The following is a 14,097-nucleotide window of genomic DNA, read 5'->3' on the forward strand; positions in this document are numbered from 1 at the left end:
TTTCAGTCTAATCCTATGAATTGCATGTAAGGTTTTCAAATGGTAAATATCCAATAAGTAAGATTTCTGAAGACTTTGTGTTATAAATCCTATCAATCTGTCCAAATAAAGCCTGTTCCTCCTAGGATTAGGCCCTCTACAAAATCTGATCTGCCAATTCACCGTTCAATGTGGACTTTAATAATGGATCAAATCCAAACACCTCAAAAGGCCAAGAGTTTGGATTCCAACCCTTAGTGCAGTAATGTTCATCTATGGTTTTGAGGACCCCATTATACAGAGAGGGGGGGGTTGATACACATTTTTGGTTTGGGCTCAATCACAAATTCCTTCCTTTCAATAAGAAAACTTGTTACAAATGATCAGATTTTACATTTAGGGGCCTTATCTTGCAAACTCTGAGTGGGTGAACACCTGTGCACTCACTGAGTCCTATAAACTTCAATGGGCTTCACACAGGGGCTCCTTGCTGAGTCAGGATACTTTAAGACTGTCTAAAAGAACTGTAAGACTAGTCAGATTCTGCAGACAAAGTGATACCATTTAGGCCTTGATTCAGTAAAGCACTTAAAACATGTGCTTAATTTCTAGTACATGCTTAAGTTCCACTGAAGTCACAAGTGCTTTGCTGAATCAGGGCAATAATACTTCTCTGATAGCCAGGAACCTGGGAGAACCCTCTCAGTGCCTAGGGATGATTTTCGTTAGAAATACAAGTGGTTTAGTTATAACATTAATCCTTTTTTTTGGGGGGGGGGGGGGAGGACAGATTGCAACCCTCTGGGATTAATTCTTTCAGTTCTATAGCTGTAACTAGTATTTCTGTAGAATTGCTGATTGAAAGTTGGAGGTTCTCATGATACTCTAAGGGGGAAATTTTTCAAACTTTTGCTAAACAAAGTTGTAAACAAATTCGGGAGGTTTTAATCCCATGCTAAATATGGATGTGGCAGGAATAAAAAGGGGACATTTTGTACTATTATGTATTGTAGGAATAAGAACAAATATGAAAGAACATCAGAAGCAACAAATCTTTCAACTGCCTGTATATGTCGTAATGTGAGGATGTGAATACTAGCGCCCCGCCATTGGAAAACAGCAAGCTATTGTTCACCAAACTTTTCCTGAAATGTTCATCTGTAAACATGATAGAGGGGGCTAAAGAGATCTGAAAAAATAAAAAAATATCTTTAGAGGATGCTACCCATATTCTTAATATTTTATTAGTTTTAAATTAGATGCCTTACTATTGTACAGTACTTTAAACGTCTCACCTATTATTTGTGCCTAGGTAGTAGTTTAACATTTCCATAATACAGATCAGAGTAATCCAAGAAAGTTTTCCCACTTTCCATCTTCCAGCATAAAAAAGTTTTAAATATGGCATTGTTCTCTTTTGGTAGAATGAAGGGGAAGGAAATTTACCTTGTTTCTCTGAACACTGCTAGAGGGATATCTGATTTGCCCAGTGACAAACCACATGCTTTGCAGATGGCTGAAGAGTGAAGTGAGATGAATAGTAATTCAAAAACCTCAGTTGTTTACAGAATGTTCAGTTTAATCATTTTATCAAAGTTCTGATCGATTGCTGTAAAAGTGTAAAAAAAAGTGGGAATAGTTCAAGCTAATGCTTTTATATGAAACAAACAAGTTAAGCCACCAGAATGAAAGACCACCAGAAGGAAGTTTACACCTATGCCACTTGGGACAGTAAATCTTGACAGACATGCCCCACTTCTGAACAAGCATTACTCTGAAGCTGCCATTCAGAGACAGAAATTCCAATGATTTTTCAAAGCTTCAGAACCAGACACTTTTTTATATTGTATATAAATAAAGAGGTGTTCAATAATGACAATGCCTCAAAACAAAGAATTTTCACATACTCCCTTCCACAAAGGCAGACATGTCCCTATGATAGCGCAGGAAGTTTAAACTAAGGTGGACAGCATTTTTCCTCCCATTTGTTTCAGTGGATGCACTATTGTGAGCACTGTGTTTAGTATATACAACTGGTCAGTTAGTCTTTCCCAACAGTTCCTTGAGATACCACAGCTTTTTCCTATGATTACGTGATATGTTTTAACACTTCGCATTGGCAAATGTTTATACTTTAATGGCTTTCGCTGAATTTTAGTCTGTCGTGTAAGTGTAACTTTAGTTCCTATGCCAATGGGGCCTGGGGTGGGTGAACTGCATGGTCACTCCCATAGGAATACCCCTCTGTAGTGGCTTTCCATTCGGTGGGAAACTCACTATCCCAGGGCAGAAGTTGGCAACTAATGTCTTTGTATCTTAACGCCTACCTATCAAAGTTATAGGCAAGAAGTGCTGGAAACAAGCGAATAATATGAATACAAAATATTGCTATTACAAACACACTTACCCCATCTTATTCATAGATCTCAAAGCACTTTAAAAATGGGAATCAGGCTTACGTGCCTTTGTATAGATGGGGAAACTGAGACACAAGACTTGTCCTAGATCACCGAGTCAGTGGAACAGCTGGGAATAGAACCCATGCCTAAAGGATTGGCACATTCAGGTTAGGAGCTTCTTAATATTCAGCAAACAGAAAGTTTCTTGATTAGATTAAAGTTAGAATAAAGAGTAAGTGGTTGACATGGAAACTTTTCCATCTGCTCCTACGGCTGGGTCCCAGAGTCAGCAGCACTGTGCTGGTAAGAGTGAAGCACATTAGAGAAGAAAGATTCAAGTGTATTTTAACATGAAAAGCCCAAGCTGATTGAGTTAATTTACCAGCCACAACTACATGGAGCTTTTCAATACATTTCGAAACTTATTTAAGGACAACCTCAAGGTTTTCCCAATGAAGCCTATGAGAAACTTTCCATTCAGTTCAAATTTCCTGTCTTTTCATGCAAGCTTTCATATCAGAAGAGCCATTCACCGTTAAAGAAAACTTTAAAATCACTAGTTTGAATAAATAACTTAAAGCCCCCAAAATAAATCTACACAATGTTAGATAGACGTTAAAGGAAATCTCTGGTGTGTTTCTATCGCTACAAGTTTCCAGTGTAAAGGCAATAAATGTTCAATCCTTTATGGGACTATCATCCCTATTCGAATAAAAGCTGCCAATTTTCTAAAAGGGGAGAAAGTTACTACTCACCTGGGCAAGGGTCTTTTCTGAACACAATGTTCACGTGCAAAAGGAATGCAGTATAAGAGCTACACTACATTCTTACAAATGTAGGCTACCTACATATTTGTAGGTAGCCTAAATCTACAAAAGCATAGCCAATTGCCAATATAGGGTAATAGATAAAGTGGAATGTTTTTCTTCCGTCCATGAACCTTCAGTTATAATTGACAATATGTTTCCTATATTACTCAGGATATAACAAGTAAATGCTACAAAAGCTCAAAATTTTCCTTTAACTCCTCCCAAAGTTTGTAGGGCCTACTTGAGGGTTTTGGATCACTTAGGTAAATCCATCATAAAATACTTACTCAGTACTGAAGAGCATCTTCTCTAGAGGAGATAAAAATAATATCTGAAACAAAATATCCTTTTCAAAATGCAGTCAGGAAGGTTCTGGTTAGTTCTATCCTGGTGTAAATCTAGAATATTTCTAATGAAATCAATAGCATTAACGCCATGTTTTCACCTGCACAGTTGATACGGGAATTCAACCCAACTTCTCTAAAGATTGGTTATAGAATTAAATGTCTCTGACTGGCATTGACTTATATTGGAAGGTGATTTTCTCCAACGATGTCCTTTTTAATTAGCTGGATATCTTGTTTTGTCTCACTAGAGACTGGTAACTGCAGAACATCTCAGCAGGCTGGAGCTCCACAAAACTCCTCGTGCTGGAGTGAAATTTTTAGTCCCCTGTGGCTTCAAAGCACCAACAAGTTCTGTCACTGTAAAGCTGGCAGAGTGTCTGCTGCACAACGGAATCCCAGGTTTGAAGCAGAACTATCAGGAGTGTTTTGACTGCGGGCTGCACAGCGATACCTGTAGCAATAGGACTAGAAGGCAAGGGAAAAAAAAAAAGTCACTTAAGCGCATATTACAGCTTGTGTCTATGTCTACAGAAGTAAGGGCTGGTTAGACTAATATCACAGAGCGTTTCAATTGCTGCTGATGTTTGCTACTGACGGGCAAAGATGACAGTCAAGCACCAGGCCGATGGGAAAAAGTTGGAAAAGCCTATTGGATGGAAGAGAGGAAACTCAAGGAGAAAATCTGACAGTTATTTGAACACTTGGTTACCCTTAATCCCACTCCACCTCCCTTCCTGCCCACCCCCCATCTTTTTATATTTTGTTGAAGTTCTTCAGGACAGGAAACTAATAAATTGACTCTGTAATAAGATTGCATGTTACAAATGCATCAAGAGGTACACTGGGAACAATTACCTACCTCAGATGTGCTGAAAATGAAGGAAAGTTTGTAAACTACTCTGAAGATTAAAAGCACTGTTATTTATGCAGTACCACGGGAGGGTATGACGCTTTAGTCAGCAATATAGTGCTTGCAGATACAAGCTTAATGGGGTTCTCGCAACAAATTTTTTGGTGGCCTCAGAGTGCAGCCACCAAACTCTTGCTGGTGGCTACTCTGACAATTTTTCCTAAAATACTTAAATTAACTTTTGGAAAAATTAATAAATATGCACATATAAATGTCCAAATCATTGTAATTTATTTATGTAGGGTTTTTTTGCAGAATCAATAATAAAAACAACATACAGTTGTCTCTATTCTTTATTGGACCTAAACAGAATAGAAACACAAATAAGGTGCTTTGCACATTCCTGTCTTTTTTCTTGTTGTTTCTTTTGCTTTTTTTGATTGCTTTTTTTTTTTTTTAGACTTACTAGCTACTAAATCTGCTGTGAAAAGTAATATTAACAAACATACAAATATCACTTTTCACAGCAGACTTACCGAGTCCCAGCAAAGCTGGGGACAAATTAAGTCCTGAATGGGGAGGTGGGTATGGAGGCAGCAGGAGCCGGGGTGATGGAGCACTGGGGAAAGCAGCAGTGGTCGAAAACCGGACGCCTGGCAACCCTAATTAATATTAGCTTATTGAGAACTGTAGTACATTGACTTTAGATGAAATACCTTAAACAGTAGTTGCACAAGTTTAAAGTACATATACATGAATATATTTAATGCAAGGCCATGTCAGAACGCAGTTCAGTGTGTATTCCAATATACTTTTTCTTGCACTTTTCAGATGTTTCCAGTATAGATAGCATTTACATTATTCTGCAGATTTTTAGTCAAAAAATGAAAATCTGAAAAGATTAGTAACTAATAGATCTCTCCCTCTATTCCCCTTAAAAAAAAAAATCTGTATTCCATGCATTTGAAGAATTGAAAATTTTTTGTGAAGATCTTTATAGGTCAAATTTAGAATTGCATCCTGCCTCTCCCCCAAACTTAATTTGCAACATAAGACTGAAACATACTTAAGGCACAGATTAGATTCTAGTGTAGCACTTCATGGTTTGGACACTGAAACAGCTATAAGATCAGACATGAATATTTCTCAATTTAACCCAATAAATGTAGCTGTACTATTTGACAGCCAGAGTGCAAACCAGCCTTTTTTCATTGTACAAGATGTGTCAGCAAGGCAGTCTATTATTCTGCTTTCTTCTCTGTGTAGCGAATAAAACTCAGTTTCCTGATTTAATGGGGAAAAGGTTCTTGATATATAAAGAGGATTTGGAAGTGAAAGGTACTGACATCTGTCTAGAAGAATCCTATTGAACATGACAATGAAATCCCGAGGAAAAAAAGCAACTGGACTGAAGACCAACTTATGTACTGGTATTCCTGTTGGTAGTCTTTTTAGGGATACCTATACTCTGATATAATCTGTATCGGTGGCCACAAACATTTTCATTTAAAATGAAACCACTGGGATAGATGATTCAGCTACCTGTCAGAAGTTCTTGGTAAGCAATTATTTTGCGCTGACAGTTTCCTCTCTTACTGGCCTGATTTCAGAATAGGCTGCAATTATATGCAAGTTGCCCTTTAGGAAACTCAGAGGAGGAACTGCTATTTCAAATCTCCCTGATATGAGGGAGGCAGCACAGGATTATCCAACATGACCTACCCTCTCAGACTCTCTTTAATGTGGCCCCTCCGCTGGGACTGAGGCACATTGGTAAGGAACTGTCAAAAGCTTGCACTGTTAATTCTGTACCTGTTCTGTGTAGAACAGATTTGAATCTTCAGTGGTGACAGTCAGGAATGGTTATAGTCAACGGAGCAGATGCAAGGATTGCCACACATACACACAGTCCCAAGTCAGTTGTTTCCAGTGTTGATAACATTTGTGTTATTCTGCAGATTTTTTAGTCCAAAAATGAAAATCAGAAAAAATTAGTAATTTATAGATTTGGTTTGTGTGAGCACTGCATGTCTCAACATATGCAGGCTTACCAAATTTACAATCCAACAAAAGGGATTAAATTCAAATTCACTCCACTAGCATCAAGGATGAATTTGGCCCAGAGTTTTTAATGGAAGGGCCACCAGAAATTATTCAGAAAGGATTAAACGAACTTCATCCATTTTAGCCCCTAACATTGGACTACCGATTTAAAAAGCTAAACTTCCATTCCAATTAGGAGAGAGTAAGAAACTTGCAGCAATTAGGATAACACAAGTTTGAATAAGTTGGAGAGATTTCATTTCGGCACCTTTCAGATTTCCAGCACGCAGTATTAAGTGCCATATATACTCGTTCATTAGCCCGTTCGTTTATAAGTCGACCCCCCCCCAAGATGGATAGGTAAAAACAGCACAAACTGTATGACCTTTTCATAAGCCGACCCTATATTTCAGGGGTTGGCAAACTTTGGCTCCTGGCCTGTTAGGAAAAGCCGCTAACAGGCCTGGACATTTTGTTTACCTGCAGCGTTCGCAGGCACGGAGCTCTTCAGCTCCCAGTGGACGTGGTTTGCCATTCCCAGCCAATGGGAGCTGCAGGAAGTGGCACCACTTCCCGTAGCTCCCATTGGCTAGAAATGGCGAACCGCAGCCACAGGGAGCTGAGGGGCTCCATGCCTGCATACGCTCCATGTAAACAAAACGACAATGTATTAGATATTCAATTCAATGATTCCATAGAGTTTAAAATCATCAAATTTTGGTGTAGACCCATTTATAAGCCGACCCCAGCTCTTTGATGCTTCACTTTTTTACCAAAAATATTCGGCTTATGAACGAGTATATACAGTAATATGAAGTTTGCTTTATTTCAGTTTAATAAACTGTAAGTACTGAAAAAAAATTAGCTTTCCCTCTTCCACTACACCATTTATTGGACTTTGCATTTTGCTCCCTTTCGGAGAATGAATTCACCGAAAGCACGATTAAAGCTGCAAAACTATGACTTTAACTTGGGACAGGCAAAAGGAGTTATTTGTAAAAATGTAGGTCAATTCAAAAACTAGGGGTCTTTATCTACTTCTTCCTATCAAGTAGAACGCTCCTCACTTTTTGGAAAAATTAACTATGAAGTGACAAATATTCTAGAACCATCTGCAGAAAGCAGAGGTAATTGGCTGTGTTTATAAAGAGACACTTTAACAATGGAATAGGATCTCTCCACCTCTCCCCTTGTAATGTTCAAATAATGATAGCATTTCAAACACTAATGAAATATGCCTTAATATTGAATACTGAGGAGTCCACATTCATGAATTGCAATATGCTTAGAACAGTTAATATTTTGCATTTACAATTGGAGATGCTAATGATTTTCCTACACACACAAATTACAAATGTGATTAAACTGGCAGGTGTTTAAAAGTGACATTATGGGATTCCTTTGTTCATCATCTTCCTTTCAGATCAAATGTGCTTGTTTATAACATTTATAAGAGTTTTGGAAAAGAAATCAGTTATTCACACAGCTCTAATTCTGATACACTTGCTATACATACTAATTTGTTGTGTTTTATCATCTGAGGAAAGTAATTAATTTAAGAATCCAACTCCCATTTGAATTTTTTTGGGACTTGGGCACCTAACTGCCTTGTAGTATATTGAAAACTGTGTTAAAATTATAAACGATCACTTTAAATTCTCAGGGGTTTTCCTGGTCCTTCTTTCAGGCTAGGTGCTCAGTAGGGAAACATTTGATCTGGATTTTCAGTCAGTCAGTCTGCAGAGCCAGTCTAGAATAAGGTGGGGGTGAATTGTGCTTCTCTGCTGTAGGGAGCAGCCTGTTTTCTCTCTGTGTTTTGGTTTGTGTGTGTTAAAGTTCTGGGTTTTAAGAAATAAGTAGTGTCCTGCCACATACTGAAGTGTCCATGTAGACCCTGCAGCCACATGCTAGAAGTTCTGTAGTGCATTTTGATCGACCCCACTTTGAAATGGGAGTAGATAAAAGCACAGCAAAGAACTTTTACTGTGTGGCTATGTCTAAACTTGCAGAGTTTTTGCACTCTCAGTGATAGTGAACCGGTGAAAGAAAAGCGCTGGTTTGTGTACTCACTTACTTCCACAGGCATCAGAGAGTTTACATTTGCAGCACTTCCATCACCCATCGCCAATGAAAGCAGCGCATTGAGGGCAGCTATTCCACAGTGCAGCTCTCTCCATTTTGAGGAGAGGTCTTGTGGGAAGTATGTGTGTGTGTGTGTGGGGGGTGGGGGTGGTAATGGTGGGGCCTCCTCTCCCCAAACACTGATCAGCTCCAGTAGCTCAGCATTGCTCCAAGCAGGGGATCCTTTGCTCCATGGAGCAGGCATTGTCACCTGGCCAGATAAGTGAGCACTTGCCAAGAAAACAGGGAGGAGAATTTCAAAGTTCCCAGAGCTTTACAGGGCGAGGGGTGGATGTCTGTTTACCTGGCGTCAGAGCAGCAGAGCTGCTGGCCAGCGTGGTCACCTAGACACTGTGGAATAACCTGTGGAGGCTAAAAGCTGTGTAAACAGGAAGAACATGCCTTCCCTTGCACATCACCACAAAAGCATCACCCGTAAGAGCTGTACGCCTCTCGTTGAGGTGGTTTTCTCTTTGTGGTGAAACTTCTGAGTTTCACCACATAAAGTCATTGGCAAGTATAGACATACCCTGTGACAGCAGGGTCCACATGGACATTTATTACTTTGCATCAGACTAGAGTAGATTTACACCCCAGCTTGCCACAAACTGTTTATGTAGACAAGCCCTCATTTGCAGGCTGTGAACATAATAATTGCTTAAGCTGCTTGTGAAATTCCAGCCTAAAGGTGTTTGTCTGTGCCATTCAAAACATTATGGCCCATCAGTTATCTGACATTATGAACACCTTCTTCAGAAAGAACAGGAGTACTTGTGGCACCTTAGAGACTAACAAATTTATTTGAGCATAAGCTTTCGTGGGCTACAGCTATGCATCCGAAGAAGTGGGCTGTAGCCCACAAAAGCTTATGCTCAAATAAATTTGTTAGTCTCTAAGGCTACGTCTTCACTACCCGCCGATCCGGCGGGTAGCAATCGGTTTATCGGGGATCGACTTACCGCGTCTCGTGAGGACGCGGTAAAATCGATCCCTGATCGCTCTGCCGTCGACTCCGGAAATCCACCTCGTCAAGAGGCGGCAGCGGAGTCGGCGGCAGCGGTCGGCTTTCCCCCGTCCTCACCGCCAGGTAAGCCGACCTAAAATACGCAACTTCAGCTACGGTATTCACGTAGCTGAAGTTGCGTATCTTAGGTCGGAACCCCGCGGTAGTGTAGACCTAGCCTAAGGTGCCACAAGTACTCCTGTTCTTTTTGCGGATACAGACTAACACGGCTGCTACTCTGAAACCTTCTTCAGATGTTACATTGCTACAATCACTACTAGTTCTGAATTGAAATTTGATGTCTCTCTGCCTATGAAGGAAAGTCACAAGAACAAGGGAACGGGGACAGGCTGCTTTCTAGACAGGTACATATATTTTACTACTTTGTAGTGGCTTATATTCTAGGCTCATAGGCCAAGCAGGGGATTCATTTGTATAACCAAACTTCCGTGCAGTCAAGTTTTGCCCATTCAGTGTGGAGACAGTTCATTGGTATTTACCTCCATTAACTGTCAAGTGCCTCCACCTAAGGAGAAATTTAAATAAAATATGGAGATATACCTATCTCATAGAACTGGAAGGGACCTTGAAAGGTCATTGAGTCGAGTCTAGTCTCCGGCCTTCACAGCAGGACCAAGTACTGTCCCTGACAGATTTTGCCCTAGATCCCTAAATGGGCCCCCTCAAGGATTGAACTCACAACCCTGGGTTTAGCAGGCCAATGCTCAAACCACTGAGCTATCCCTCCACCACTAATTCAACCTAGAGTTCTTGATATAGGTACAAACTATGAACCCAGAGAACAGTTTTTGCCCTGAGCAAAAATACTGTGTACAGTAACTGCCATGCATGCTGCAGAGGGCTCTGTGCAACTCATGATACTGCAAGAAGCAGCATCCTACTAGATTTTACAAGACTATCTGCTTTGAAAATAAAGTGGTTATTTAGCAAGGTTCTCTCTCTCTCTCTCTCTCACTCACACACACTCTCCCCCACACCTGCTCACCCCCTTTGCCAACTCTAAAGGGAGTAGAGGAATCCATTTAAATGGCTTTTAAAAGGCATCTAATACAAAATCCTTTGTACTATACAATTTTTTGTAATAAAAAAAAACCAAATTTTAAAACAAAAAAAAAAAAAAAAAAAAAGACTAGAGTCTTTAAAAGCCTTTAAAATGGGTCACATTATTCATCAGTAAAGAAGATTCTATTCCAGTGTTAATTTAATCAAAGCTGCTAATTAACGTGTGACATTGATTTCACCTTACATTCTCACAGGAAATTTAATCTAATTATGAGGATGATTTACCAGCTGCAGGCTTTGAGAAGGAGAGGAATGGAATGGGTTTGTTTTTAATCTGAACAAATACACAAAGGAGGGACATATTTTTAGTGTAACGTGAACAGAGTTTGGGGCACAGCTGTTGTTCATGCCAGAAGCTGGGAGTTAAATCAATAAGACTTGAAGGGTTATTGTGAGATGGTAGTAATCAAACTCTTCAGAAATAAATTTCAAGTCTCTCACTGCTATCCAAGCTGAAAGCTCCATCTCTTACCAGTTTCTCTTCAACTACCCATCACCCCCCACATTCCTGTTGGGTAAAGGATCCTCCTCAAACTGAAAGTCACACTTGCCACAAATGGTGTACCGTGTATTCTTACAAGTGACAATGAAGATTACTAAAAATGAAAGTAGCAGAGGATGTATTTAGACATCAGTTTTATTATCTGCATTTAGTAGTAGGTGGGGTGCAGTCAGTTTCACTATTTCCCTCTCTAGTTAGTTAACAAGAGAGAAAATGACTAATTGAAAAGACCCTTAGAAATAAAGTCTTTTCTGCTGTTGAAGAAAAAAAGAAAGAAAGAAATCCATAAAGTTTCAGGACATGATGCTAAAAGGAGGGCTCTATCAGAAAGTGATTTTTTTCATTAGTCTATTTTAAAATATTCAGTTTGATGACTCCCCTTTCACTCAGATAAGTCCTGGCATTACACCTTGTGGCTATTTATGAAGGAAGCAATATAAATACATTTGGTGTTATACAGGGTTGCAACTAGATTTCCATATGTTTGACTTCTTAAGTCTTACACTTCGATATACCCTTTTGTCCATATAAAGTTTCCTCGCAGGCCGAATAATTTTTCCTGGAAGCATAAAGCATGTTGGTCAAACAGTAACTGAGTTATAGGTGATGAAAGTGTAATACGCAAGATACTTCTTACAATGCAAACTTTGGAGAAAAACTAAAAAGTGGCTTGGCTTTAGAAGTTTGAACTCTTAGGTTCAATCCTTCACAACTAGCAGTACATGGAGTATCAATATTGGTCTAAGATGGAGACAGTGAAAATATTCATAAAACAGCTGGAGCATCAATCTATTTTATAGATTAAGAAAATATTTACAAGAAGGTTCAATAAATGCAGCTACAGAATTCCAGAATGGGTATTATCCACTTTTTTTTGGGGGGGGGGGGGGGGGCAGAGAGAGACTAGTTATTGCTGCCTGTTACATTCTCTCTGCAAAGAGATGAAACATCACCGGACCGAATGTTTACATGAGATTGAGTAACATTTCAAAAAGGTTTTCATGTGGAATCCATTAATCCTTCACCTCAGCATTAGTGAAATGTTAGTCTTTGGGAGGAAAGAACAAGCAATGAGTCCCATCGCTCAGACTAACAACCCTCCCAAACTCTCTGAAGCTCTCTCAGTTTCTCCACTTGTCATATTCTTGCTTCCAATCCTCTCAAAGCTTTTCTAGTTTCACTATTAGTAAGAAAATTAACACTTTATTAGCCCAAGCCCCTACTGGGACCATCTGCCTCCTCCCCTGTTCCTCTGAGGCTTGACCACTAAAGCACTTCCCCTTTTGGGGAGCCTATGTAACACAAGGGAAGTTTTTTGCACCCATTCATCTCTGCAAGCACGGAGTCATTTCAGGATACTGACATAATCATAAGCTCCACAAGCATTCTTGCAGCTAACACGATTTACTGGCGAGGCAGTGTGGTAGGACTCCAGGTGTACAAACTTGCAAAAGGGAGTTATGCTCAAGCTTCCTTCACATCAGCCTGGCTCAGCTGCCAGCACTCTTACCTCTGAACTTGTGAGTTCAGCTTCTAAACTAGGATATAGACTTGAACAAGTGGAAAGCTAATACAGCCCAAGGGAAAGGGCTTGTGGGGAGGGAAGATGGAGGTGCTACACAGCCATAAGGATTTGATCCTGACTAACTCCAGTCTCTGTCAACTGTCCAGAAGCAATCTGAAGACTGTATTGTAATTTACAAAATGAGTGAAGGGTAAACCTGAGGGTTCCAATATTTCCTCTCTCTAATCCTGCATTCTAATCCACAACACTGTGTGCGAGCTACTGCAGAGTCTCCAAAGCAGTCACTTTCACAAATTCAGTAGTACTTGACATTTTTATATTTACCTACACAGTTCCTGCATCACCAGGATCTAACTAACTGTGCCTTGAGATGATTGGCATATGAAAAGTGCAGTACAAAGCTATTCCTACCCCTTATTTTGCTGGATTTGGACATATAACTACCCCATCAAGACAAAGAGGTAGGAGGGTGTTTAAAAATCAAGAATAATTTAGTTCTTGACAGTGAAATATGCCTATTCACTGTATATAACATAGTACGGCACAGTTATGTGTGTTTGTTCCTTACACTAATTCCGATTTAAAACACAGTTTAAGTAGTACTATCCTGAACCAATTTAATCTGGAGTTGTGGAGAACGTGTTTTCAGATTAGGTAGTATTTCTTTTATTTAAATTTTCCTATTTCACCAGTATTTGGTTGATTTAATGCTTACAGCTCCCAAACTGCAAGAAAACTACATGGTAGAGAACTACCTGCAAGAAAACTACAGAAAGAACATGAGCATTGGCTACATTCCGCAATTCTGGAAACATGATTATTAAAAGAGAAGGAACACCAGTTCCCTTCTCCAATACTGAATTTTTGGCTTTACAGCAAAAAAGGCAACACACTGAATTCTGGAGCATGTTATTTTGCATATTTCCATGACTACTTGCTAATTTTAGCAATAACTAGAGTAATTTTGTGATCAAATGTCATTATCAGATATTGCTTAAATTACCATGCTTTATAAAATAAGTGGTTTTAACATAGGCACATTTACCTTTTTATAAAATGGAAACTCCAAAAAGTTCATGTTCTCTCAAAAGTCTTAAGAAATAAGATGTGCACTGTCAAAAGCCTTTGCACTTATAAGTACATCTGCTTAACTTGTAGAAGGTTCCTAAACATTTAAACATTAAGATGCTTTAGGAAAGGGGGAGAGAACAACTCCAGTAATTCTCATCTAATTGACTCCTGGGCACCACAAGGTTTTATTTTAACATCTGTTCTAAAAAGGAAGGTTTTGGTCAGAAAAAAACTGTATGGGAGCCCCCAAGATCTCTAGTAATCTTTGCTATAATAAAAAGATAATCAACTCCCCCCCCCCCCACACACACACACACCCCTCAAAAAAACCAGTGAATACTAGGTGTCGACTTCAAGAGTGCGTA

The 14,097-nt window shown here is 39.4% G+C and overlaps 1 protein-coding gene across 1 annotated transcript in view; it reads right to left on the minus strand.

The window, feature by feature from the left end:
* Window positions 1–1,248: 1,248 nt before the first annotated feature.
* SUMF1 (sulfatase modifying factor 1) overlaps window positions 1,249–14,097 on the minus strand; it is a 68,829-nt gene continuing 55,980 nt past the window's right edge. The window contains exon 9 of the mRNA XM_024196270.1: window positions 1,249–3,999. Coding sequence (XP_024052038.1) covers window positions 3,889–3,999 — 111 coding nt within the window. The 3' untranslated portion in view covers window positions 1,249–3,888. The remainder of the gene's footprint in view (window positions 4,000–14,097) is intronic.

This window comes from Terrapene carolina, unplaced genomic scaffold (genome assembly GCF_002925995.2).
Source record: "Terrapene carolina triunguis isolate 2854851 unplaced genomic scaffold, T_m_triunguis-2.0 Scaffold89, whole genome shotgun sequence".
NCBI classification, from domain to species: Eukaryota; Metazoa; Chordata; order Testudines; family Emydidae; genus Terrapene; species Terrapene triunguis.